General features: G+C 43.8%; 1 protein-coding gene across 2 annotated transcripts in view; it reads left to right on the forward strand.

Moving 5' to 3' along the window:
- DPYSL4 (dihydropyrimidinase like 4) overlaps window positions 1-24,111 on the forward strand; it is a 48,038-nt gene that overhangs the window by 17,380 nt on the left and 6,547 nt on the right. For both annotated transcript variants that reach the window (XM_077258441.1, XM_077258439.1), the window contains 6 exons: window positions 2,278-2,346; window positions 2,422-2,542; window positions 13,896-14,052; window positions 19,511-19,652; window positions 21,202-21,372; window positions 22,812-22,991. In XM_077258441.1, coding sequence (XP_077114556.1) covers window positions 2,278-2,346; window positions 2,422-2,542; window positions 13,896-14,052; window positions 19,511-19,652; window positions 21,202-21,372; window positions 22,812-22,991 — 840 coding nt within the window. The remainder of the gene's footprint in view (window positions 1-2,277; window positions 2,347-2,421; window positions 2,543-13,895; window positions 14,053-19,510; window positions 19,653-21,201; window positions 21,373-22,811; window positions 22,992-24,111) is intronic.

Consider the following 24,111-nt stretch of genomic DNA (forward strand, 5'->3'; position numbering starts at 1 on the left):
GCCCACAGCACCCTATATAGTATGATGGTCCCACCCCAGTAACCCCCTTTATAGTGAAATGGTCCACCCCACAGCACCCTATATAGTATGATGGTCCCACCCCAGTAGTCCCCTTTATAGTGTAATGGTCCACCCCACAGCACCCTATATAGTATGATGGTCCCACCCCAACAGCCCCCTTTATAGTGTAATGGTCCAACCCACAGCACCCTATATAGTATGAAGGTCCCACCCCAGTAACCCCCTTTATAGTGGAATGGTCCACCCCACAGCACCCTATATAGTATGATGGTCCCACCCCAGTAGCCCCCTTTATAGTGTAATGGTCCAGCCCACAGCACCCTATATAATATGATGGTCCCACCCAGTAGCCCCCTTTATAGTGTAATGGTCCAGCCCACAGCACCCTATATAGTATGATGGTCCCACCCCAGTAGCCCCCTTTATAGTGTAATGGTCCAGCCCACAGCACGCTATATAATATGATGGTCCCACCCAGTAGCCCCCTTTATAGTGTAATGGTCCAGCCCACAGCACCCTATATAGTATGATGGTCCCACCCCTGTAGCCCCCTTTAGAGTGTAATGGTCCAGCCCACAGCAACCTATATAGTATGATGGTCCCACCCCAGTAACCCCCTTTATAGTGTAATGGTCCACCCCACAGCACCCTATATAGTATGATGGTCCCACCCCTGTAGCCCCCTTTATAGTGTAATGGTCCAGCCCACAGCACCCTATATAGTATGATGGTCCCACCCCAGTAGCCCCCTTTATAGTGTAATGGTCCACCCCACAGCACCCTATATAGTATGATGGTCCCACCCCTGTAGCCCCCTTTATAGTGCAATGGTCCACCCCACAGCACCCTATATAGTATGATGGTCCCACCCATGTAGCCCCCTTTATAGTGTAATGGTCCAGCCCACAGCACCCTATATAGTATGATGGTCCCACCCCAGTAGCCCCCTTTATAGTGTAATGGTCCACCCCACAGCACCCTATATAGTATGATGGTCCCACCCCTGTAGCCCCCTTTATAGTGTAATGGTCCACCCCACAGCACCCTATATAGTATGATGGTCCCACCCCTGTAGCCCCCTTTATAGTGTAATGGTCCACCCCACAGCACCCTATATAGTATGATGGTCCCACCCCTGTAGCCCCCTTTATAGTGTAATGGTCCACCCCACGGCACCCTATATAGTATGATGGTCCCACCCCTGTAGCCCCCTTTATAGTGTAATGGTCCACCCCACAGCACCCTATATAGTATGATGGTCCCACCCCTGTAGCCCCCTTTATAGTGTAATGGTCCAGCCCACAGCACCCTATATAGTATGATGGTCCCACCCCAGTAGCCCCCTTTAGAGTGTAATGGTCCACCCCACAGCACCCTATATAGTATGATGGTCCCACCCCAGTAGCCCCCTTTATAGTGTAATGGTCCACCCCACAGCACCCTATATAGTATGATGGTCCCACCCCTGTAGCCCCCTTTAGAGTGTAATGGTCCACACCACAGCACCCTATATAGTATGATGGTCCCACCCCAGTAGCCCCCTTTAGAGTGTAATGGTCCAGCCCACAGCTCCCCATATAGTATGATGGTCCCACCCCTGTAGCCCCCACAGAACCCTATATAGTGTCATGGTCGCCACAACAGCACAAAGTATGGTCCAACCCACAGCCCCTATACAGAATAACAGTTCCCCCAACACAGTATTATGGTCTCTTCACAGCCCCCCAAAATGAAAAATCCTTACCCTCACCTAATGCAGACTCCTCGTCCTCCACTGTCTCCGTCTTGTCTTCTATCCGGTGTCGCAGTGGACGCTGGCGGTGCGATGCAGGGAAGTCTTCGTGCAGCCAATATCCCCTGTGTGGCACTGGCCTCTGGCAGGGCGCAGACAGGAAGGAAGCCTGCGCACCGCCGAAGTAAGTGATGGAGCCGGTGGCTCTGTACTCCGTCACAACTATGAACGGTATCGGTGTCCTGAGAACGTCAATTCTGTTAAAAGCGTAGGAGACAATGCAGCTCACAGCCGGACCAGCCCACCTGGTATTTGCCAGAATTGCCAGGTGGCCAGGCCGGACCTGACGTGTCCCTGCATGGAGGCTCTTTAATATGACTTTTATAGGGTGATGCTTTGCTTTTATTTAAGTTGGATTTAATAGGGCTGTATAGAAATCTATGGGGTCCATATGCATGATCAATGTGCACTTTACAATTAGGGCTGATATCACACCTGTCTGTTTTATCATTTGTGATATATAGGAACAAAAGCGTCTGCTAGAACTTGGAGTCACGGGACCCGAAGGCCATGTCCTCAGCCACTCGGAGGAGGTACTGAGCTTATTTCACACTTATGTAAACTTTTATAAGGAATAGATCTAGATGACATGAATCCGGTTCCTCCAGGTGGAAGCGGAGGCAGCTTACCGTGCAATAACCATCGCAAAGCAAGCCAACTGCCCCCTGTACATCACCAAAGTCATGAGCAAAGGGGCTGCCGATGTGATCGCTCAAGCAAAGAGGAAAGGTACGAAAAATTTACAGTCTCCATTAGCGACTTTTTGAGAAACCTTTTCTAATGTGCAATTTTCTAAGCTCGTTGTAGCAGAAAATGTAATTTCCTTGTGGCTGCGGAAATAATTATTCACGTGTTTCTGGAAGGTGTTCAAGAGCAGGTTGTCACTGAACGTACGTAAAAAGACTTGTATTTTGTTGTCTGGCATTGCACACCAGCATATTATGGCTCCATGCAAGTTCCAAGATGTGCGGCCCTATAATATCCCCTGTCCTGGCCCTTTTCTGTAATAATTTCCTACATCCTGGCCCCTTTCTGTAATAACATCCCCGTCCTGGCCTCTTTCTGTAATAATGACTCTCATTATAACCCCCTTCCTGAGATAATTTCCCCTGTCCTTGGCCTCTTTCTGTTATAATGTCCTCCATCCTGGAGCCCTTCCTGGTATAATGTTCACCTTCCTGATACAATGTTCCCCTCTCATGGGCCCTTTTCTGATATAATATTCTTTCCAGTAGTAATGCCCACCATCCTGGGACCCTTCCTGGTATAATATCCTCTGTTCTGGGCCCTTTACTTTAATAATGTCGCCATCCTTGCCCTTTCCTGTAACAATGTCCCCCATCCTGGGCCACTTTCTGGTATAATGACTCCCACCCTTCAAAAATAATCCCCCCATCCTGGATCCCATTCTGGTATAATGTCTCCTATCCTGCACCCCATTCTGGTTTAATGTCCCCTATCATGGGCCCCATCCTGGTATAATGTCCCCCATCCTGGTATAATGTCCCCCATCCTGGTATAATGTCCCCCATCCTGAGCCCCATCGTGGTATAATGTCCCTCATCCTGGGCCCAATTCTGATATAATGTCCCCCATCCTGTGCCCAATTTTGGTATAATGGCTCTCATCCTGGGCCCCTTCCTGATATAATGCCATTTCTACTTTCCAAAACATAAAAAAATAAACGATTCTCCTGACCTTCCTCCGCTCCCACAATGTGCGGTGTCCTCTTCTGTAGCCCGGAGTTGACTTCACTAGGAGTGCATTGATCTGCTTACTTCCCGCACGGGGCTGTGCACACCATGCGGGAAGTAAGCAGATTATATGCGGTTGGTACCCAGGGTGGAGGAGAGGAGACTCTCCTCCACGGACTGGGCACCATATAATTGGTCAAAAAAAAAGAATTAAAATAAAAAATAGTGATATACTCTCCTTCGATGGCCCCCGGAGTCTTCCCGCCTCTCACCGCTGCATGCTGCCTCTTCGGTTCCTAAAGATGGTGTGGTTCAGGACCTGCGATGATGTCGCTGTCTTGTGATTGGTCGCGAGACCGGTCATGTGACCGCTCACGTGACCGCGACGTCATCGAAGGTCCTGAACCACACCATCTTTAGGAACGGACGCCGCTGAGGATATCGGCTGTCTGCAGAGGGTGAGTATAACCATTTTTTAATTTTTTAAATTATTTTTAAACATTCTATCTTTTACTATTGATGCTGCATAGGCAGCATCTATAGTAAAAAGTTGGTCACACTTGTCAAACACTATGATTGACAAGTATGACCAACCTGTCAGTCAGTTTTCCAAGCGATGCTACAGATCGCTTGAAAAACTTTAGCATTCTGCAAGCTAATTACGCTTGCAAAATGCTAAAAAAACGCGAAAAAACCGGTAAAAAAACGCAAAAAAAAAATGGATTTCTTGCAGAAAATTTCCGGTTTTCTTCAGGAAATTTCTGCAAGAAATCCTGACATGTGCACATACCCTCAGGGGGAGACTTCGTACCGTTTTGTACTACCGCAGATGCGGTGCAATGGGGAGAGGCTCCTGCTGCAGGCACTTGTCTTAGAGTCAAACACATGACAGTGAAGCTGAGGAGGGGGACATGACTGATCTCCAGAGAAGAATTCTTTACATATTTTTGAGTTAATAATACGAAACAAAGTGAGATCACAGTAGAGTAGTGATGGGTGAACCCGTGGATGTCTGGGTCCGGCAGGTTCGGATGAACAGTTAAAAAAAAGTTTGGTTCTTGTACCATAACAGTAGTACTCCCAGCCGACGCCTGTGACTGGAGGTAAACGTTTTACCACCAGTCACAGCTGCTGGCTCATGCTATCATCTGACAGCGTGGGAGCCGCAGTGCTCTGACCAGCGGTAATTTATTGCTGATCAGAGTCGCCGGTGTTTATCGCGCTGTCATGCAGATGACAACATGGGAAACACCCAATGTTTGGGGTGCCGAACCCGAACTGTAACGCAGACTTCCTGGTGAAGTCCGTGTTTGGGGTCCGTGACCGAACAGTAGGTGTTCGGTACAGACCCCGAACTTTACTGTTCAGGCTCGCCCTTCTCTACAGAAGAGGAATCATTTATTAGAGGAAGAGCTGGGAGATTTATACATTTTTTTGTGGATTAATTTGTGTTTTTTTGTTACTTTAACCCCTTCCCGACCTGTGACACAGCGTATGCGTCATGAAAGTCGGTGCCTTCCCGACCTGTGACGCATATGCTGTGTCACAGAATGATCGCGTCCCTGCAGATCGGGTGAAGGGGTTAACTCCGATTTCACCCGATCTGCAGAGACAGGGGGAGTGGTGCTTCAGCCCAGGGGGGGTGGCTTCACCCCCCCGTGGCTACGATCGCTCTGATTGGCTGTTGAAAGTGAAACTGCCAATCAGAGCGATTTGTAATATTTCACCCAAAAAAACGGTGAAATATTACAATCCAGCCATGGCCGATGCTGCAATATCATCGGCCATGGCTGGAAAACCTAATCTGCCCCCACCCCACCCCACCGATCGCCCCCCCAGTGCTCCGGTGCGCGGTCCGCCCCCCTAATAAGTTCTGTCCGCTCCTCCGTCCTCCTGTACGCTCCCCCCGTGCTCCGGTGCCCCCTCCCTGTGCTCCGGTCCCCCCCCCTGTGCTCCGGTCCCCCCCCCGTGATCCGATCACCCCCCCTTCATACTTACCGGGCCTCCCGATGTCCGTCCGGCTTCTCCATGGGCGCCGCCATTTTCCAATATGGCGGGCGCCTGCGCACTGCGCCCGCAGAGTCTGCCGGCTGGCAGATTCATTTCAGAAGTATTTTGATCACTGCGATATAGCCTATCGCAGTGATCAAAATGAAAAAAAAGTAAATGACCCCCCTTTATCACCCCCATAGGGACAATAATAAAAATAAATAAAATATATATATTTTTTTTTCTGCTAGGGTTAGGGTTAGAACTAGGGTTAGAATTAGGGTTAGAATTAGGGGTAGGGTTAGGGTTAGGGGTAGGGTTAGGGCATGTGCACACAGTGCGGATTTGGCTGCGAATCCGCAGCGGATTGCCGCGGATCCGCAGCGGATCGGCCGCAGATCCGCAGCGGATCGGCCGCGGATCCGCAGCGGATTGGCCGCGGATCCGCAGCGGATTGGCCGCTGAGAATTCGTAGCAGTTTTCCATCAGGTTTACAGTACCATGTACACCTATGGAAAACCAAATCTGCTGTGCCCATGGTGCGGAAAATACCGTGCGGAAACACTGTGTATTTTCCGCAGCATGTCAATTTTGTGTGGATTCCGCAGCGTTTTACACCTGTTCCTCAATAGGAATCCGCAGGTGAAATCCGCACAAAAAAACACTGGAAATCCGCTGTAAATCCGTAGGTAAAACGCAGTGCCTTTTACCTGCGGATTTTTCAAAAATGGTGCGGAAAAATCTCACACGAATCCGCAAAGTGGGCACATAGCCTTAGGGTTAGGGTTGGAATTAGAGTTAGGGTACCGTCTCACAGTGGCACTTTGATCGCTACGACGGTACGATCTGTGACGTTCCAGGGATATCCATACGATATCGCTGTGTCTGACACGCAGCAGCGATCAGGGACCCTGCTGAGAATCGTACGTCGTAGCAGATCGTTTGGAACTTTCTTTCGTCGCTGGATCTCCCGCTGTCATCGCTGGATCGGTGTGTGTGACAGCGATCCAGCGATGCGTTCACTTGTAACCAGGGTAAACATCGGGTTACTAAGCGCAGGGCCGCGCTTAGTAACTCGATGTTTACCGTGGTTACCAGCGTAAAAGTAAAAAAAAAAAAAAAACGTACATACTCACATTTCGGTGTCCTTCAGATCCCTTGCCGTCTGCTTCCCGCTCTGACTGTCTGCCGGCCGGAAAGTGAGAGCACAGCACAGCAGTGACGTCACCGCTGCGCTCTGCTCTCACTGTACGGCGGCACTCAGTCAGAGTGGGAAGCAGACGGCAAGGGACCTGAAGGACACCAAAATGTGAGTATGTACGTTTTTTTTTTTTACTTTTACGCTGGTAACCACGGTAAACATCGGGTTACTAAGCGCGGCCCTGCGCTTAGTAACCCGATGTTTACCCTGGTTACCCGGGACCTTGGCATCGTTGGTCGCTGGAGAGCGGTCTGTGTGACAGCTCCCCAGCGACCACACAATGACTTTCCAACGATCACGGCCAGGTCGTATCGCTGGTCGTGATCGTTGGTAAATCGTTATGTGAGACGGTACCCTTAGGGTAGGAATTAGGGCTAGGGTTGGAAATAGGGTTAAGATTAGGCTTGTGGTTAGGGTTAAGGATAGGGTTAGGGTTGTGTTGGGGTTACAGTTGTGGGTAGGGTTGGGATTAGGGTTAGGATTAGGGTTGGATTTAGGGTTACGGGTGTGTTGGGGTTAGGGTTGTGGTTAGGGGTGTGTTGGGGTTAGGGTTGTGATTAGGGTTATGGCTACAGTTGGGATTAGGGTTAGGGGTGTGTTGGGGTTAGTGTTGAAGTTAGAATTGAGGGGTTTCCACTGTTTAGGCACATCAGGGGTCTCCAAACGCAACATGGCGCCACCAATGATTCCAGCCAATCTTGCGTTCAAAAAGTCAAATGGTGCGCCCTCCCTTCCAAGCCCCGACGTGCGCCCAAACAGTGGTTTACCCCCACATATGGGATACCAGCGTACTCAGGACAAACTGGGCAACAACTATTGGGGTCCAATTTCTCCTGTTACCCTTGCAAAAATAAAAAAATACTTGCTAAAACATAATTTTGAGGAAAGAACAATTATTTTTTATTTTCACGGCTCTACGTTATAAACTTATGTGAAACACTTGGGGGTTGAAAGTGCTCACCACACATCTAGATAAGATCCTTTTGGGGTCTAGTTTCCAAAATGGGGTCACTTGTGGGGTGTTTCTACTGTTTAGGCACATCAGGGGCTCTGCAAATGCAACGTGACGCCCGCAGACCATTCCATCAAAGTCTGCATTTCAAATGTCACTACTTCCCTTCCGAGCCCTGACGTGCGCCCAAACAGTGGTTTACCCCCACATATGGGGTACCAGCGTACTCACAACAAACTGGGCAACAAATATTGGGGTCCAATTTCTCCTGTTACCCTTGTGAAAATAAACAATTGCTTGCTAAAACATCTTTTTTGAGGAAAGAAAAATGATTTTTTATTTTCACGGCTCTGCGTTGTAAACTTCTGTGAAGCACTTGGGGGTTGAACGTGCTCACCACACATCTAGATAAGTTCCTTGGGGGGTCTAGTTTCCAAAATGGGGTCACTTGTGGGGGGTTTCTACTGTTTAGGCACATCAGGGGCTCTGCAAACATAACATGATTCCCGCAGACCATTCCATCAAAGTCTGCATTCCAAACCGTCACTACTTCCCTTCCGAGCCCCGCCATGTGCCCAAACAGTGGTTTACCCCCACATATGGGGTATCAGCGTACTCAGGAGAAACTGGACAACAACTTTTGGGGTCAAATTTTTCCTGTTACCCTTGGGAAAATTAAAAAATTCTGGGCTAAAAAAATATTTTTGAGGAAAGAAAACACATTTTTTATTTTCACGTCTCTGCGTTATAAACTTCTGTGAAGCACTTGGGGGTTCAAAGTGCTCACCACACATCTAGATAAGTTCCCTTGGGGGTCTAGTTTCCAAAGTGGGGTCAATTGTGGGGAGTTCCTACTGTTTAGGCACATCAGGGGCTCTGCAAACGCAACGTGACGCCCGCAGAGCATTCCATTAAAGTCTGCATTTCAAAACGTCACTACTTCCCTTCCGCTCCCCGATGTGTGCCAAAACAGTGGTTTACCCCCACATATGGGGTATCAGCGTACTCAGGAGAAACTGCACAACAACTTTTGGGGTCCAATTTCTCCTGTTACCCTTGGGAAAATAAAAAATTGTGGGTTAAAAAATCACTTTTGAGGAAAGAAAAATAATTTTATATTTTCATGGCTCTGCGTTATAAACTTCTGTGAAGCACTTGAGGGTTCAAAGTGCTCACCACACATCTAGATTAGTTCCTTGGGAGGTCTAGTTTCCAAAATGGGGTCACTTGTGTGGGAGCTCCAATGTTTAGGCACACAGGGGCTCTCCAAACGCGACATGGTGTCCGCTAATGATTGGAGCTAATTTTCCATTCAAAAAGCCAAATGGCGTGCCTTCCCTTCCGAGCCCTGCCGTGCGCCCAAACAGTGGTTTACCCCCACATATGGGGTATCATCGTACTCAGGACAAACTGGACAACAACATTTGGGGTCCAATTTCTCCTATTATCCTTGGGAAAATAAAAAACTCCGGGCTAAAAATCATTTTTGAGGAAAGAAAAATATTTTTTTATTTTCATGGCTCTGCGTTATAAACTTCTGTGAAGCACCTGGGGGTTTTAAGTGCTCACTATACATCTAGATTAGTTCCTTGGGGGGTCTAGTTTCCAAAATGGGGTCACTTGTAGGGGAGCTCCAATGTTTAGGCACACAGGGGCTCTCCGAACGCAACATGGTGTCCACTAACGATTGGAGCTAATTTTCCATTGAAAAAGTCAAATGGCGCGCCTTCCCTTCCAAGCCTTGCCGTGCACCCAAACAGTGGTTTACCCCCACATATGAGGTATCGGCGTACTCAAGAGAAATTGCCCAACAAATTTTAGGATCCATTTTATCCTGTTGCCCATGTGAAAATGAAAAAATTGAGGCTAAAAAAATTTTTTTGTGAAAAAAAAGTACTTTTTCATTTTTTACGGATCAATTTGTGAAGCACCTGAGAGTTTAAAGTGCTCACTATGCATCTAGATAAGTTCCTTGGGGGGTCTAGTTTCCAAAATGGGGTCACATGTGGGGGAGCTTCAATGTTTAGGCACACAGGGTCTCTCCAAACGCGACATGGTGTCCGCTAACGATGGAGATAATTTTTCATTCAAAAAGTCAAATGGCGCGCCTTCCCTTCCGAGCCTTGCCGTGCACCCAAACAGTGGTTTACCCCCACATGTGAGGTATCAGTGTACTCAGGAGAAATTGCCCAATACATTTTAGGATCCATTTTATCCTGCTGCCCATGTGGAAATGAACAAATTGAGGCTAAAAGAAATTTTTTGTGAAAAAAAAAGTACTTTTTCATTTTTACGGATCAAGTTGTGAAGCACCTGGGGGATTAAAGTGCTCACTATGCATCTAGATAAGTTCCTTGGGGCGTCTAGTTTCCAAAATGGGGTCACTTGTGGGGGAGCTCCAATGTTTAGGCACACGGGGGCTCTCCAAACGCGACATGGTGTCCGCTAAAGATTGGAGCCAATTTTTCATTGAAAAAGTCAAATGGCGCTCCTTCGCTTCCGAGCCCTGCCGTGCCCACAAACAGTGGTTTACCCCCACATATGAGGTATCAACGTACTCAGGACAAATTGGACAACAACTTTTGTGGTCCAGTTTCTCCTTTTACCCTTGGGAAAATAAAAAAATTGTTGCTAAAAGATCATTTTTGTGACTAAAAAGTTAAATGTTCACTTTTTCCTTCCATGTTGCTTCTGCTGTTGTGAAACACCTGAAGGGTTAATAAACTTCTTGAATGTGGTTTTGAGCACCTTGAGGGGTGCAGTTTTTAGAATGGTGTCACTTTTGGGTATTTTCAGCCATATAGAACCCTCAAACTGACTTCAAATGTGAGGTGGTCCCTAAAAAAAATGGTTTTGTAAATTTTGTTGTAAAAATGAGAAATCACTGGTCAAATTTTAACCCTTATAACTTCCTAGCAAAAAAAAAATGTATTTCCAAAATTGTGCTGATGTAAAGTAGACATGTGGGAAATGTTATTTATTAACTATTTTGTGTCACATAACTCTCTGGTTTAACAGAATAAAAATTCAAAATGTGAAAATTGCGAAATTTTCAAAATTTTTGCCAAATTTCCGTTTTTTTCACAAATAAACTCAGAAATTATCGACCTAAATTTACCACTAACATGAAGCCCAATATGTCACGAAAAAACAATCTCAGAACCGCAAGGATCCGTTGAAGCGTTCCTGAGTTATTACCTCATAAAGGGACACTGGTCAGAATTGCAAAAAATGGCAAGGTCATTAAGGCCAAAATAGGCTGGGTCATGAAGGGGTTAAATGTGTTTCCACTTTTGGATAACCCCTATTCCCTGGCTGCAATTTGTGTGAACAAAAAAAACATGAAGTGGATAACCGCAGCGCTCAGTGTGCAATCAAGAGAAAAAAATATTGAAAAAATCCACTTTTTAATATCAATATAAACAGAAAAGGCCAATGTTACGGTCCAACGTTGACCTTGGTCACGGCTTATTTCTTTGTAGCCCTATATGTATTACAGCTGAGGTCACTATGTAATCACTATATTATGCTGCAAAGCAGTGGATTGGTAAAAGATTGTCTGAATACTGACAAATATCCAATGCCGGGGAGTATAATATAGTGACTACACAATAATTGAAAACTTAGCTGAGCATGATATGCAGTGAAGGAAATAAGTATTTGATCCCTTGCTGATTTTGTAAGTTTGCAAAACTTACTCACTGCACTGCACTGCAAAATGCAAATAAATTTATAAAGTTATACAATGTGATTTTCTGGATTTTATTTTTGATATTCTATCTCTCAATGTTAAAATTAACTTACCCTTAAAATTATAGACTGCTCATGTCTTTGTCAGTGGGCAAACTTACAAAATCAGCAAGGGATCAAATACTTATTTCCCCCACTGTATACATAGTGGCACGGCCCTGCAACAGCTCAGCTAATAACCCTTGGACAAACACACATAGGAGGATGAGCATTGTAGTACTGCACATGCATTAGAGGATGATGAAACGGATATAGGTCCTTTATCATTTGCACTGTCTATGTATAAATACCTTTTATTGTGCAATATTGTTGATTGGTGTTACATGATTTTACGATCTCTTTCTCCATCGCAGGTATTTAGTACGTAGTGAACGGAGGAGAATATATAGAGACTAATATTATTTTACTTTTAATATGTGCATAATGCCTTTGAATATATTTAAAGGGAACATCCCAAAACGCTATTAACCTGCAGATATGGGGACCTGGAGTTAATCTGCAGGTTAATAGCGCTCTAAAGCTGTGTGGGCGCAGCACTGAAAGCCCCACTGCCGGGAGAAAATGAACTTTATTCCTCCCAGCAGCTTCCGGATTCCAGCCATAGGGGCGCGGTCGGACCAGCTGCAGTCACTGCTGAGAATATAATGAGCGACATCTGTAACAGCACCCCGGCACTGACTGACAGCCGTCGCTCCACTGACGCACTGCAATCAGTCAGCACTGGGGCGCGATTACAGCCTTTACTCACTGGATACTGAGCGGCGACTTAAGTCTCACTGGCCGCGCCTCTATGGCGGGAATCCGGGGGCTGCTGGGCAGGATAAAATTAATTTCCTCCTGGCAGCCTGGCATCCAATGCTGCAGCTGCACTGATTTAGAGTGGCATTAACCAAAAAATTAACCCCGTATCTGCCGGTTAATAGTGTTTTTTTTTTACATGTCAGGTTCCCTTTAACCGTGTGCCACTTTAGAGCCGGTTTACGATTATTCTCTTTATTACACAATTCCCATTGAGACTCGTCCATGTTGACAAAGAGAGTTTGCAGCCACTTTTCACTGATAAATAAGGGTCCCTAACGGAGAGTCCCCTTCTCCTTGAACTCTCAGCTCAGCAGATCGCTGCCTCCGTTTTATAATTTCCGTTGAGCTATTGAATGTCATGTAATATCCTAAAACCTAATAGATTGTATGTGACTCTTCTGTTCCCTGTTTGGAGCAGCGGACTAGAATAGAATTCAGAATTATTGCAAAATTAGGTCATTTCCCGGAGCGGCCATCATTAAGTCCCTGGCACGCTGCTGCCGCTGCCTCCTCGGGCTATTCTGCATAGGACAACAATGACCACATTGTGGATGTTTCTGTTATTTTGTATCAGTGCAGTCATTTACTCCACGATCCATGAGACGGTAGAATGGTGTTATCATATGATGATGAATTCCGTCAGCCTCTTTTAATTTTGCTTTAGTCTTAATGACATTTGATGCATTCTCTGCACTGGAGATAGACGCCAAGATGCCTCCAGAGTAAGACAGGGCAGAAGCAATGGTCCACTCCAGATCACAGGAAATGAAAATTTGGGATAACGTGGGGTATCAAATCCTAGTAACTGGGCATCGGTGTAGAATTAGTCCAGATAATATTGTGCATAGTACTGAATTATTTTCTTTATTTTCTATACCTCTTTCAGTATGAATTGTGCACAGCTTGTAAGATCTCTGCTTGCAGTCATTGAGTAGGAAGCGTCATTATTTACTTCTGGGTGTAAGAATTAGTTTTGGTCTTGGGGTGATCACACACAAGAGCCATGGAAGTTTTACTTTGCAAGAAGTAGGGCACTTATGGGACCCTCAATGGCCTGGACAAACATTGAATGATAGCAAGCAGATTCCTAGAAAACAGTGAGGAATTGATATAGAAATGTCGTTTTTCTTTTGAATATGCAACATATAAGTATTTGCTGAAAGTGTAATCAGTGGGTAAGTGTCATCTGTGCCAGGAGCAAGGCAAATATTCCGCCCATTTACCCAATAACAATGCACCCTGTATTCTTCCTTTAGAAAGTATTAAGGCCCAAATACAAAAGCAATAATGCCACCTTTCTTTTTCCTTTCCTATCTTTTCCCATTTCCTTCCTTCTCTCCCTCCTCATAGTCTTCATTTATTATATAGATTTGAATGGGCACGGTGTAATGCTTCAATTCCCCTGTAGGGGTGCTATAGGGAATGTGATCACCTGCTGCCAGGTTCCTGCAGAGATCACACTTGATCACTAAGGTTCCTTTATTAAAGGATCCCTTTAACAATAAGAGAAATTGTCCAAAGCAAACATATATACAACTGACACCCGAAGCAGAGTGGGGTGCTGTCAATCAAAGCCTTTGATCAATCTTAGAAAACATTTGGACAGGTGAGATATCAGCGAATACCTGCCTTGTGTACACGACAGTGACATTTGTGTTTAGTAGGATGTTTTTTTTTCCCTTCCTGTATTTCCAGGTACAGTGGTATATGGAGAGACTATAACAGCCGGTTTGGGCACTGACGGCTCCCACTACTGGAGCAAAAACTGGGCAAAAGCTGCAGCTTTCGTCACATCACCACCTATTAGTCCGGACCCCACAACTCCTGAGTATCTCAGCTCTTTACTATCCTGGTATGTAACAACGACTGCTGACTACAATCTGTTCCACGAGCTTTGATCGTTGAGTTTTTTGTATTTATTGTCATTTCATAGAAGGAAGGGACCTTGATAGTTGGAAGAGACCTCCAGGGTCATCGTGTCCAACCCCCTGCTCAATGCAGGATCCACTAAACCATCTCAGACAGATGTCTGTCCAGCCTCTGTATGAAGACTTCCATTGAAGGAGAACTCACCACCTTTTGTGGCAGCCTGTTCCAAAGATATCTATTTGGTGGTATCACCAGTCGCCATCACTATGGGCTAATAAATCACCTTGAGGTTTTGGAAGACCATGGTGTGCTGCCTCAATTTCTTCATTTTATATGTATACTGTATATATAGTGGTGTCTCTCATAGGCATTAGATATAAGAAAATTGAAAACCTATCACTGAGAAACAGTCTTCTGAAAGCGGTGGTCTTTTGGTACTTCTCTTGCTTCCCACGCACCTTTTCATTTGGGTCCTTGTACCACACTTAGCTTTTATCTGTAATGTCCTAAATTTTGAAAGTGGGCACCAATATTCGCATAAAAGAAACTTTATTGCTTTGTCCAAGTCTTTCATTCATAAGGTCTCAAGACGAGATCTCCGGACCATTTCCCCAGGATCGTGACTCTTTGAGCCCCTGTCATCTATGGCTGTATGCCTGGCCTCAGTAAAATTAATTAATACCGTATTGGGGATACAAAACCTTCCCTGCTTTATCTCTAGCTCATATATGTGTCATCAAGACCTTTATATGCTGCATTATACTACTTATTTTTTGTTTAATCAAAGCGTAACTAAAGTGTTTTTTTATTTAATCATCATCCAGGCATTTCAAAGTTACTTATTTTTCTAATCTACTTACTTTGCTTCCTTCTCTTTTTATGCCGCAGTGCTGTTTCACACTGCCAGTTCCTGCTTCTTTAGAAGCTGCTTTGAATTGCTGCTCAGCAGTATGTGTATACTATATTCACACAGTCTATGTACAGGATTTTCCTTACCTTAGCCTCTCTGCACCCCATCCCAGTACTCAGACCACACAAAGGAATTCCCATACTCTCATTATTTGAGTATAGGGTTTTGATATTGCCTAGCAGCAGTTAGAAGGAGCTTGTAAAGGTGCATGAACTGGGCACTGAGAAGAACTGCAGCATATTGTTTGAGAGTGAAGGACGCAAAATAAGGTAATGAAATGTATTGCAAAGGTTCGTAATTTAGTAGAGGCTGAAAAATAATAAAATAAAATAAAAAAAAGGTTGAGTTACACTTTAACCACTATGAGTGAAATGATAAAAGTTGCCTCTAGTATGATTTATGCTAATGAACTCTTTGAAGCATCCAAGCAAATGCAAATTTCTACCCAACCTGATAATGACAAGAGCTCTTTTTAGCAGTTTTCTGTAGCCAAGAGCCTTGTCTGCGTGCTGATTTCAAGGTGTTGCGTGGTAAAGCAGAAATGTTCAATGAGACAACAGCACCGACAGAATGGAGGAGACATTCATTACAGACGGCTGCAGTCAGTTCTACCGCCGCTCCATTATATACCGTAGCTATTTTACAATAGACTTAATGCCGTTCTTGAGAGACAAAGACCTTATTAAGAGAATCGAAACCAAGAAGTTAATTAGTATTGAATTTCTAGTAAAGGGAGAATTTCACCTTAATAAAAGGCTATTTATCCTCATAGCAGAAAAGCACAATGTATTCGTAAGACTCGAAGACCCATGATAGGAAATCTGATACTCCTGATAGTCTCTACTTGTAACCTCAGTTCACGTACGTATTACATATGTGATATCCGTCAGCTCTCTCTCCTGACTCCCCCATACACATGAACGTCAGACCAAGGAATAATGTGTTTTCAATCATCAAAAGACTCTGCCAGGAACTCCCTGGAAATAAAAAGATTGGGGCGTTTCAGTTTATCTCCAACATACACATCATGGTTGACTGGTCCCTAAAAATCAGAGGGTTCGGACAACCTTTATATAATGTGTATGGAAGCATTTAGTCCTTGCCAGAACAATTAAGATATATCCCCACTATCACCCAAAAGGGGCAGCGATGAAGTGGACGGGGAAGGTTTTACAGTAAAAAAAAAAAATTTGATCCACCGTTTCTCTCCAAATCTTAATCCTAGTTACACCCTGGTGTCTTTCCAACCATGTTCTTTCTTGGGTTTGTTTGCCATATTGTTTGCATTTATATTTTTCATTGTTTTTTTTTCCATAATCTTAGTTACAAATATTGGAAAACAAACAAAAAAAAAGCCAAACAAACAAACGTCCCTTCAATTCAACCAAAGAATGGGAATACTGAGCAAAGGCTCTGAATACTTATGACCATGTGATATTTCAGTTTGTTTTTTTTAATACCGTACATTTGCAAAAGTTTCTACATTTCTGTTTTTTTCAGTCAAGATGGGGTGCAGAGTGTACATTAATGAGAAAAAAATGAACTTTTTTGAATTTACCAAATGGCTGCAATGAAACAAAGAGTGAAAAATTTAAAGGGGTCTGAATACTTTCCCTACCCACTGTAAGGGTATGTGCACACGTCAGGATTTCTTGCAGAAATTTTTCTGACAAAATCCGGACATTTCTGCCAGAAATCCGCATGCGTTTTTTTTGTGCGGATTTTTTGCGGAATTTTTGCGTTTTTTTCCTGACACTCCAATTTCATGGGAAATCCGCAAAAAATCCGCAAAAATAATGAACATGTTGCTACTTTTTCCGGAATGCGTTTTTTTTTTTTTTTGCGGAAAAAACGCAACATTTGCACAAAAAATGCGGAATGCATTCTAAATGATAGGATGCATAATGTATGCGTTTTTTATGCGGTAATATAGCGTTTTTATTGGGGAAATCCGCAAAAAATCCTGAAGAAATCCTGACGTGTGCACATACCCTAAGGCCGGCCTCACACTGGGCGTAAGACAATACGCCACGTATTATACATCCGTACTACGGCCGTAATACGGAGAAATGTTCCCAAAATATTGATCCGTAGTCAGGGTGTGTCAGCGTATTTTGCGCATGGCATCCTCCGTATGTAATCCGTATGGCATCCGTACTGCGAGATTTTCGCGCAGGCTTGCAAAACCGACATCTAATGGATTTATGTGCTCAAATGTTCGGGAAAACATATATACAGTATGTATATATATATATATATATATATATATATATATATATATATATATATATATGTCATTGAGACACATATATATATATTCTGTATTTAGATTTCATTCAGCGCGATATGTGTTAAAAGCCGGTAATTCAATTGCCGGCTTCTCATTTCTCCTGCACAAACCCGACAGGATATGAGACATGGTTACATACAGTAAACCATCTCATATCCCCTTTTTTTTTGCATATTCCACACTACTAATGTTAGTAGTGTGTATGTGCAAAATTTCAGCGCTGTAGCTGCTGAAATAAAGGGTTAAATGGCGGAAAAAATTGGCGTGGGCTCCCGCGCAATTTTCTCCGCCAGAATGGTAAAGCCAGTGACCGACGGCAGATATTAATAGCCAGGAGAGGGTCCATGGTTATTGGCCCCCCCGTGGCTAAAAACATCTGCCCCCAGCCACCCCAGAAAAGGCACATCTGGAAGATGCGCCAATTCTGGCACTTGGCCACTCTCTTCCCACTCCCTGTAGCGGTGGGATATGGGGTAATGAAGGGTTAATGCCACCTTGCTATTGGAAGGTGACATTAAGCCAGATTAATAAAGGAGAGGCGTCAATTATGACACCTATCCATTATTAATCCAATTGTTGGAAAGGGTTAAAAAACACACACACACATGATTTAAAAGTATTTTAATGAAATAAACACAGCGGTTGTTGTAATAATTTATTGTTCTCTCAATCCATCAGGAACACCCTCGCTTGGAAAAATAATAAACGCACAAGATACATACCTTCTGGTGAACCGTCTCGTCCCACGAAGTAATCCATCTGAAGGGGTTAACTAATATTACAGGCAGGAGCCCTGCTAAATGCAGCTGTGCTCCGTGCTTGTAATTCCCCAGCGAATGAATGAAATGTAGGTCATTGACCTACATTTCCTTCAGTCGCGGTGAGGCGCCCTCTGGTGGATGTTCTCATGAACTGCAGCCTGGGAACTTTTTCCCACGCTCCAGGTCATATGAGGACATCCACCAGGGGGCGCATCACCGCGACTGAAGGAAATGTAGGTCAATGACCTACATTTCATTCATTCGCTGGGGAATTACAAGCACGGAGCACAGCTGCATTTAGCAGGGCTCCTGCCTGTAATATTAGTTAACCCCTTCAGATGGATTACTTCGTGGGACGAGACGGTTCACCAGAAGGTATGTATCTTGTGCGTTTATTATTTTTCCAAGCGAGGGTGTTCCTGATGGATTGAGAGAACAATAAATTATTACAACAACCGCTGTGTTTATTTCATTAAAATACTTTTAAATCATGTGTGTGTGTGTTTTTTAACCCTTTCCAACAATTGGATTAATAATGGATAGGTGTCATAATTGACGCCTCTCCTTTATTAATCTGGCTTAATGTCACCTTCCAATAGCAAGGTGGCATTAACCCTTCATTACCCCATATCCCACCGCTACAGGGAGTGGGAAGAGAGTGGCCAAGTGCCAGAATAGGCGCATCTTCCAGATGTGCCTTTTCTGGGGTGGCTGGGGGCAGATGTTTTTAGCCACGGGGGGGCCAATAACCATGGACCCTCTCCTGGCTATTAATATCTGCCCTCAGTCACTGGCTTTACCATTCTGGCAGAGAAAATTGCGCGGGAGCCCACGCCAATTTTTTCCGCCATTTAACCCTTTATTTCAGCAGCTACAGCGCTGAAATTTTGCACATACACACTACTAACATTAGTAGTGTGGAATATGCAAAAAAAAAGAGGATATGAGATGGTTTACTGTATGTAAACCATGTCTCATATCCTGTCGGGTTTGTGCAGGAGAAATGAAAAGCCGGCAATTGAATTACCGACTTGTCACTAACACCGCTGCGTATTTCTCGCAAGTCACACTGCTGGTCAGTGTGGAATCCGTATTTTTCTCGCCCCCATAGACTTTCATTGGCGATTTTTTTGCGCAATACGGTGACAAACGCAGCATGCTGCGATTTTGTACGGCCGTAGAAAGCCGTATAATACTGAACCGTAATATACGGCTAATAGGAGCAGCCCCATTGAGAATAATTGTGCCGTTTATTTTGCGAGTTTTACGGACGTAGTTTATGCGCTCATACGTCCGTAAAACTCGCTAGTGTGAGGCCGGCCTAAAGGAAAGTACTTTTGCCATAAAATCCTATGGTGGGAAAAAAAAATAAGAGTGTGTTCACACTGAGCTTTTTTGCTGTATTTTTGGAGCAGAAAGTGGCTACGTGCACACAATAATATATAATAGTAATGATATATATTTGATTGTCTCCTTACAGTTCAGATCTTCAGGTGACCGGCAGCGCGCACTGCACCTTCACCACAGCGCAGAAAGCCGTAGGGAAGGATAACTTCACATTAATACCCGAGGGAACGAATGGAATAGAAGAGAGAATGTCAATTATATGGGAGAAATGTGTGGTAAGGATACAAGGCACATATATAAGATCTGCAGATGGATTTCTTACTGGATGGCAGTAGTTGCAATATTTTCCGTCTCTGACATTCCCCCAATCTTACAGGGACTGGGAACTTTTTGCATCTTTGTGATACTTACAAGAGGCACCAATATAGAAAACCTGAAGTCAGATCGCTCTAATAATTTAATCAATGCCCCCCAAATCCTGGCAATAAACCAACTTAGGCTATGTTCACATTAGGCATTTTTTTCAGTTTTTTTTTAATGTGTTTTTAATGTAAATTTTCAGCTGCGTTTCACAGTACCAGCAATGTCTATGCGATCTCAGAACTTTCATGCACACACGATGGTTTTTTTTTACAGTATTTTGTGCTTTGCATGTTTTTTTTTTACACAATAGAGCATGTCACTTCTTTCAGCGTTTTTCGCCCATTGAATGTAATGGGTGGTCAAAAAAGGCTGAAAATCCGCACCAAAAAACAATTATCAGGTTTTGCAGCGTTTTTTTTTTTTTCACTAAACTTTATCAGCGTGCACAATGTGTCATCTTTAACTTTAGCCCTTTTAGAGATCATTTCATATTCAACTTAACTTCATAATAACAGTAATTTTGATCAGGGGTGCCCAAACCTTTACATGCCACTCTATGTTCATCATATCTGTGTTGGGGCCTTTTACACAATGTGGTTGAAATATAGGACAAAATAGCACAGCCTGCTGCATTGTTTTTTTCCCATAAAATGACAACTGTTATAGCAAAAAAAAAAGATGTGCCTTTATAGTTATGGGGGTGCCATTTGTGACCATCGTTTGCAGGTTCTGTCTCCACTGTTGTTTTTGTATTTCATATGGAGCATAATTATGGAAATATTAGCATAGAATCTGATCTGTATGCTGTTAACTCCTTAGCTCCCTCTAGTGATGAATGGAGGAAGCCAACATGTTATCATTGCACTATTTGTCTATTTCAGGGAATTGACGCTCAGTAATATAAAACAGCGCCATCCTCTATGAGAATTATACTAAAGGGTTATTTCCCCAAATTACAAGTTATCCCTTATACATGAAATAAAGTATAATTTGCTGATCACTGGTGGTTCAAATGTTGGGACCCCCATTGATCCCATGATAGGATTTCTGGAACCCCCAAAACGGGGTCTGCAGTTCTGCATTGCATGAAGTAGAGGTGCGTATGCTCAACCTGTGCTCCATTCTTTGTCTTTGTCCATGGGACCTCCGGAAATAGCTATGGCAGTCCCATAGCCAATGAATGGAGCGGAGGCTGAGCATACACATCTGTGCTCTATTCAGAGCCCCATTCTCCAGTTTCAAAAGCCCATTTTTCAGGTTTTCAGAGCCCCAGTTTTTCGATCACTTGTGGTCCCCATGGTCGAATCCCCTCAGCACCGATCAGCAAGTCATTAAAAAAAACAGACTGAAAGAAAAAAATACCCCAAAAATTCCACATGGGTCTAGAAATACAAGTCTTGTGACGGGGTATATAAAAGCTTCTATTAGACTAATTACTTCCAGATTTCTTCCTAATTTCAGACTCCGGGCAAGATGGATGAGAATGAGTTTGTTGCCGTGACCAGCACAAATGCAGCCAAGATATTCAATTTGTATCCTCGGAAGGGAAGGATCGCTGCCGGCTCAGACGCCGACCTCGTTATCTGGAATCCCAAAACTGTTAAAATCATTTCAGCAAAGAGCCATAATCTGGTAAACAGCAGTTTTATCCATTTCTATCTGTTATATATGGGACTGTGTCCTTTACCGTCATTTTCTTGCTAGTAGGTCACAATGTGGATTGTATGAAGACAGAAAAAAAAGGTCTTGAATTATTTCCAGAAATAGCGCCACCCTGTGATCTGTGTCTTGAATTGCAGGCCAGCTCCATATCATTAGTCATACAGATTATTTTACGAGAGGTAACATAACCCTGCCTAGAATTACATGTTCCTCTGCTGTTTCCTATGTATAGGCTTTTTTTTATTATTCAATATTGGATGCTTTATTTTTCTTCACCATCGGACAGAAATGTTGGAAATACAAAATACTGCAAATATAGAGTAAATACAGAGCTCAGTTACAGCTGTGTTTGAATGGGGAACATGGGACCCTCCAATACCGAAATTGGTTCCATCAAGGATCAGACATTCGCACTTATTCTGTGGAGGGGCTATAAGTGTCGGTTCTGAAAAAAAAAATCAAGTTATAGAAAGATAGGAGTGGTAGTCTGTCCTGCTGATGTGGAAACCAAGAAATCCAGAAGACGTAGTTCAGGATTGTCCATGAGGTTTAGTCTCAATGCGTTTCGAAGTTGGACCAACGTCTTCATCAGGAGAACCACAATACTACGACTTCTGGATTTCTTGATTTCCACGTCAGCCGATCAGTCTACCACTCCTATCATCCTACTACTTGCTTCAGATGATGGGATCTCCCGACCTGAGGGTACTGCAGCAGCTGTCAGTCCATGATTCCTCGGTTCGGGGTTAAACAACCCTAAATGGTGAGCAATTAACATAACCCTCACCTAAACTAATTACTCCATCAGGTAAGAACCTATTGCACTTGATGTTCGTCTGCCTCTGTCTGGAAAATAAACATCTTTGAAGCAGATCTTTAATTTTTATATCCAACCAAGAGGCAGACCGAGCTGCAGGAAGCGCCTAATTCATTGCCATATAGATGTGACCCAGCTTACTACAGAAACTAGAGATTGTAGGACAACAATAAAAATGATACATTTCTTGTAGAAATCCGATGTGCCAGTGCTGAGATATTAAGCTTTGAAGCAGCATGCAAATTAACCTGGTAGTGTATTGGGGGTGTGTCATTTGACACGCCCCAGATGCTCTTCCAGGCTATTTTGCATGTGATTTCACAGCTTGATATCTCAGTGCTGGCACGTCGGATTTCTACAAGAAAGGTATCATTTTTATTGTGGTGTTAGCAGCTATTCAGTCATACCATTAGCTCCATTAGTAAATTCCTCCTGATAAATTCCTTTTAGCAGCAATGCACAATTGATTTTTTACCCCTCCTAGCTTTTGATGCTCAGGCGGTGACTCAATGGATGCACCATGACTTGGTAGGCGAGACACGTCACCGTAATGATTCAATGTACATAAATCAGACACTGGTTTCTCCATCAGGCTGTGGAGCTGAATATATTTGAAGGCATGGAGTGCCATGGAGCGCCAGAATTGGTAATAAGTCAAGGGAGAATCGTCTTAGAGAACGGGACCCTCCACGTGAGCCAAGGATCTGGACGCTTCATTCCTAGGAAAACCTTCCCTGATTATGTCTACAAGAGAATCAAAGCCAGAAATAAGGCGAGTACAATCCCGGCTTCTCTTCTGTCTTATTGGCAATGTCCGCTGACGGCCGAGTAATAGAGGCGTTCTCAGAATATTCATTACATTCCCGCTGATTTTAAGGCCACACATTTGGATCATAGATTTTTTAGGCTTGTTTTTTTAATTCTACCAGATTTGCATTTAGGGCAAAAAGGCGTTTTGTTTGTTTTGTGAAGGATTGCCCAGCACCAGCAAAATGAATGAGATTCCTGAAGTCTCATGCACACGTTGCTTATTTTTTTCCCATATTAATGAATGGGAAAAACGCAGCAAAACACATGCAAAAAAAAAATGCATCAAAAAAGCATACATTTTATGTTGTGTTTATTCCTGCCAACACATCTTTATTTGCAGCTGATTTTTCACTTATAAATGCTGAATGTGTGCACAGTAATCCGAGCCGCTGTATGGGATAAAGTATAGGATGAGCGTGCACCTCCCCAACTGTTCCCTATGTGATGCATTCGATGTGATAGGTACCACCGCCCCGCAGCTCTCCTCCTCTCTGGATATCACTATGCATTAATGTTACTTTCAGAGATAGGAATATTTAAATGTCGCTCCCCTTAAAGTCACAGTTCTCATTAACCACATGTCTGTGCAGGAGTAGTTTTCGGGGAGACCAATGCACCCACATTCCTGACCCCTCTACCATGATACTGGTGGGGTTTATTCCGGGATAAGGATATTGATTGGCTATGGCATGATTACTATGACTACTTTTTTTGCGCCCTCTACTGGTGAGTGCTACCATCTATGGATGACCTTGAAATACAGGTTAAGTCTAGGCAGGAAAAAATATAATAATACATAAACAATAACATATTTGGCTGCTTTAGAAAAGATCCATCCATGTTATCCTTGCCGAGTATATAGTATAAATGATATCTTAGGATAGCAGTCATATAGCTACTGATTATTATGGGGCTTCTCCAAGTTCTGCATCCAGACCTATTGCTTCCATTCCAAAAACTGGTCCTAAATGGAATCCAAATGGACTCCCCCCCAAAAAAAAAAAATAATAAATTGGGCCCCTCTGATTCCATTGTCATAACCTGATACAAATGGACACTTTTGCATATGAAATCTGTTTGTA

The sequence above is a fragment of the Ranitomeya variabilis genome, chromosome 4, assembly GCF_051348905.1.
Source record: "Ranitomeya variabilis isolate aRanVar5 chromosome 4, aRanVar5.hap1, whole genome shotgun sequence".
Taxonomy (NCBI): domain Eukaryota; kingdom Metazoa; phylum Chordata; class Amphibia; order Anura; family Dendrobatidae; genus Ranitomeya; species Ranitomeya variabilis.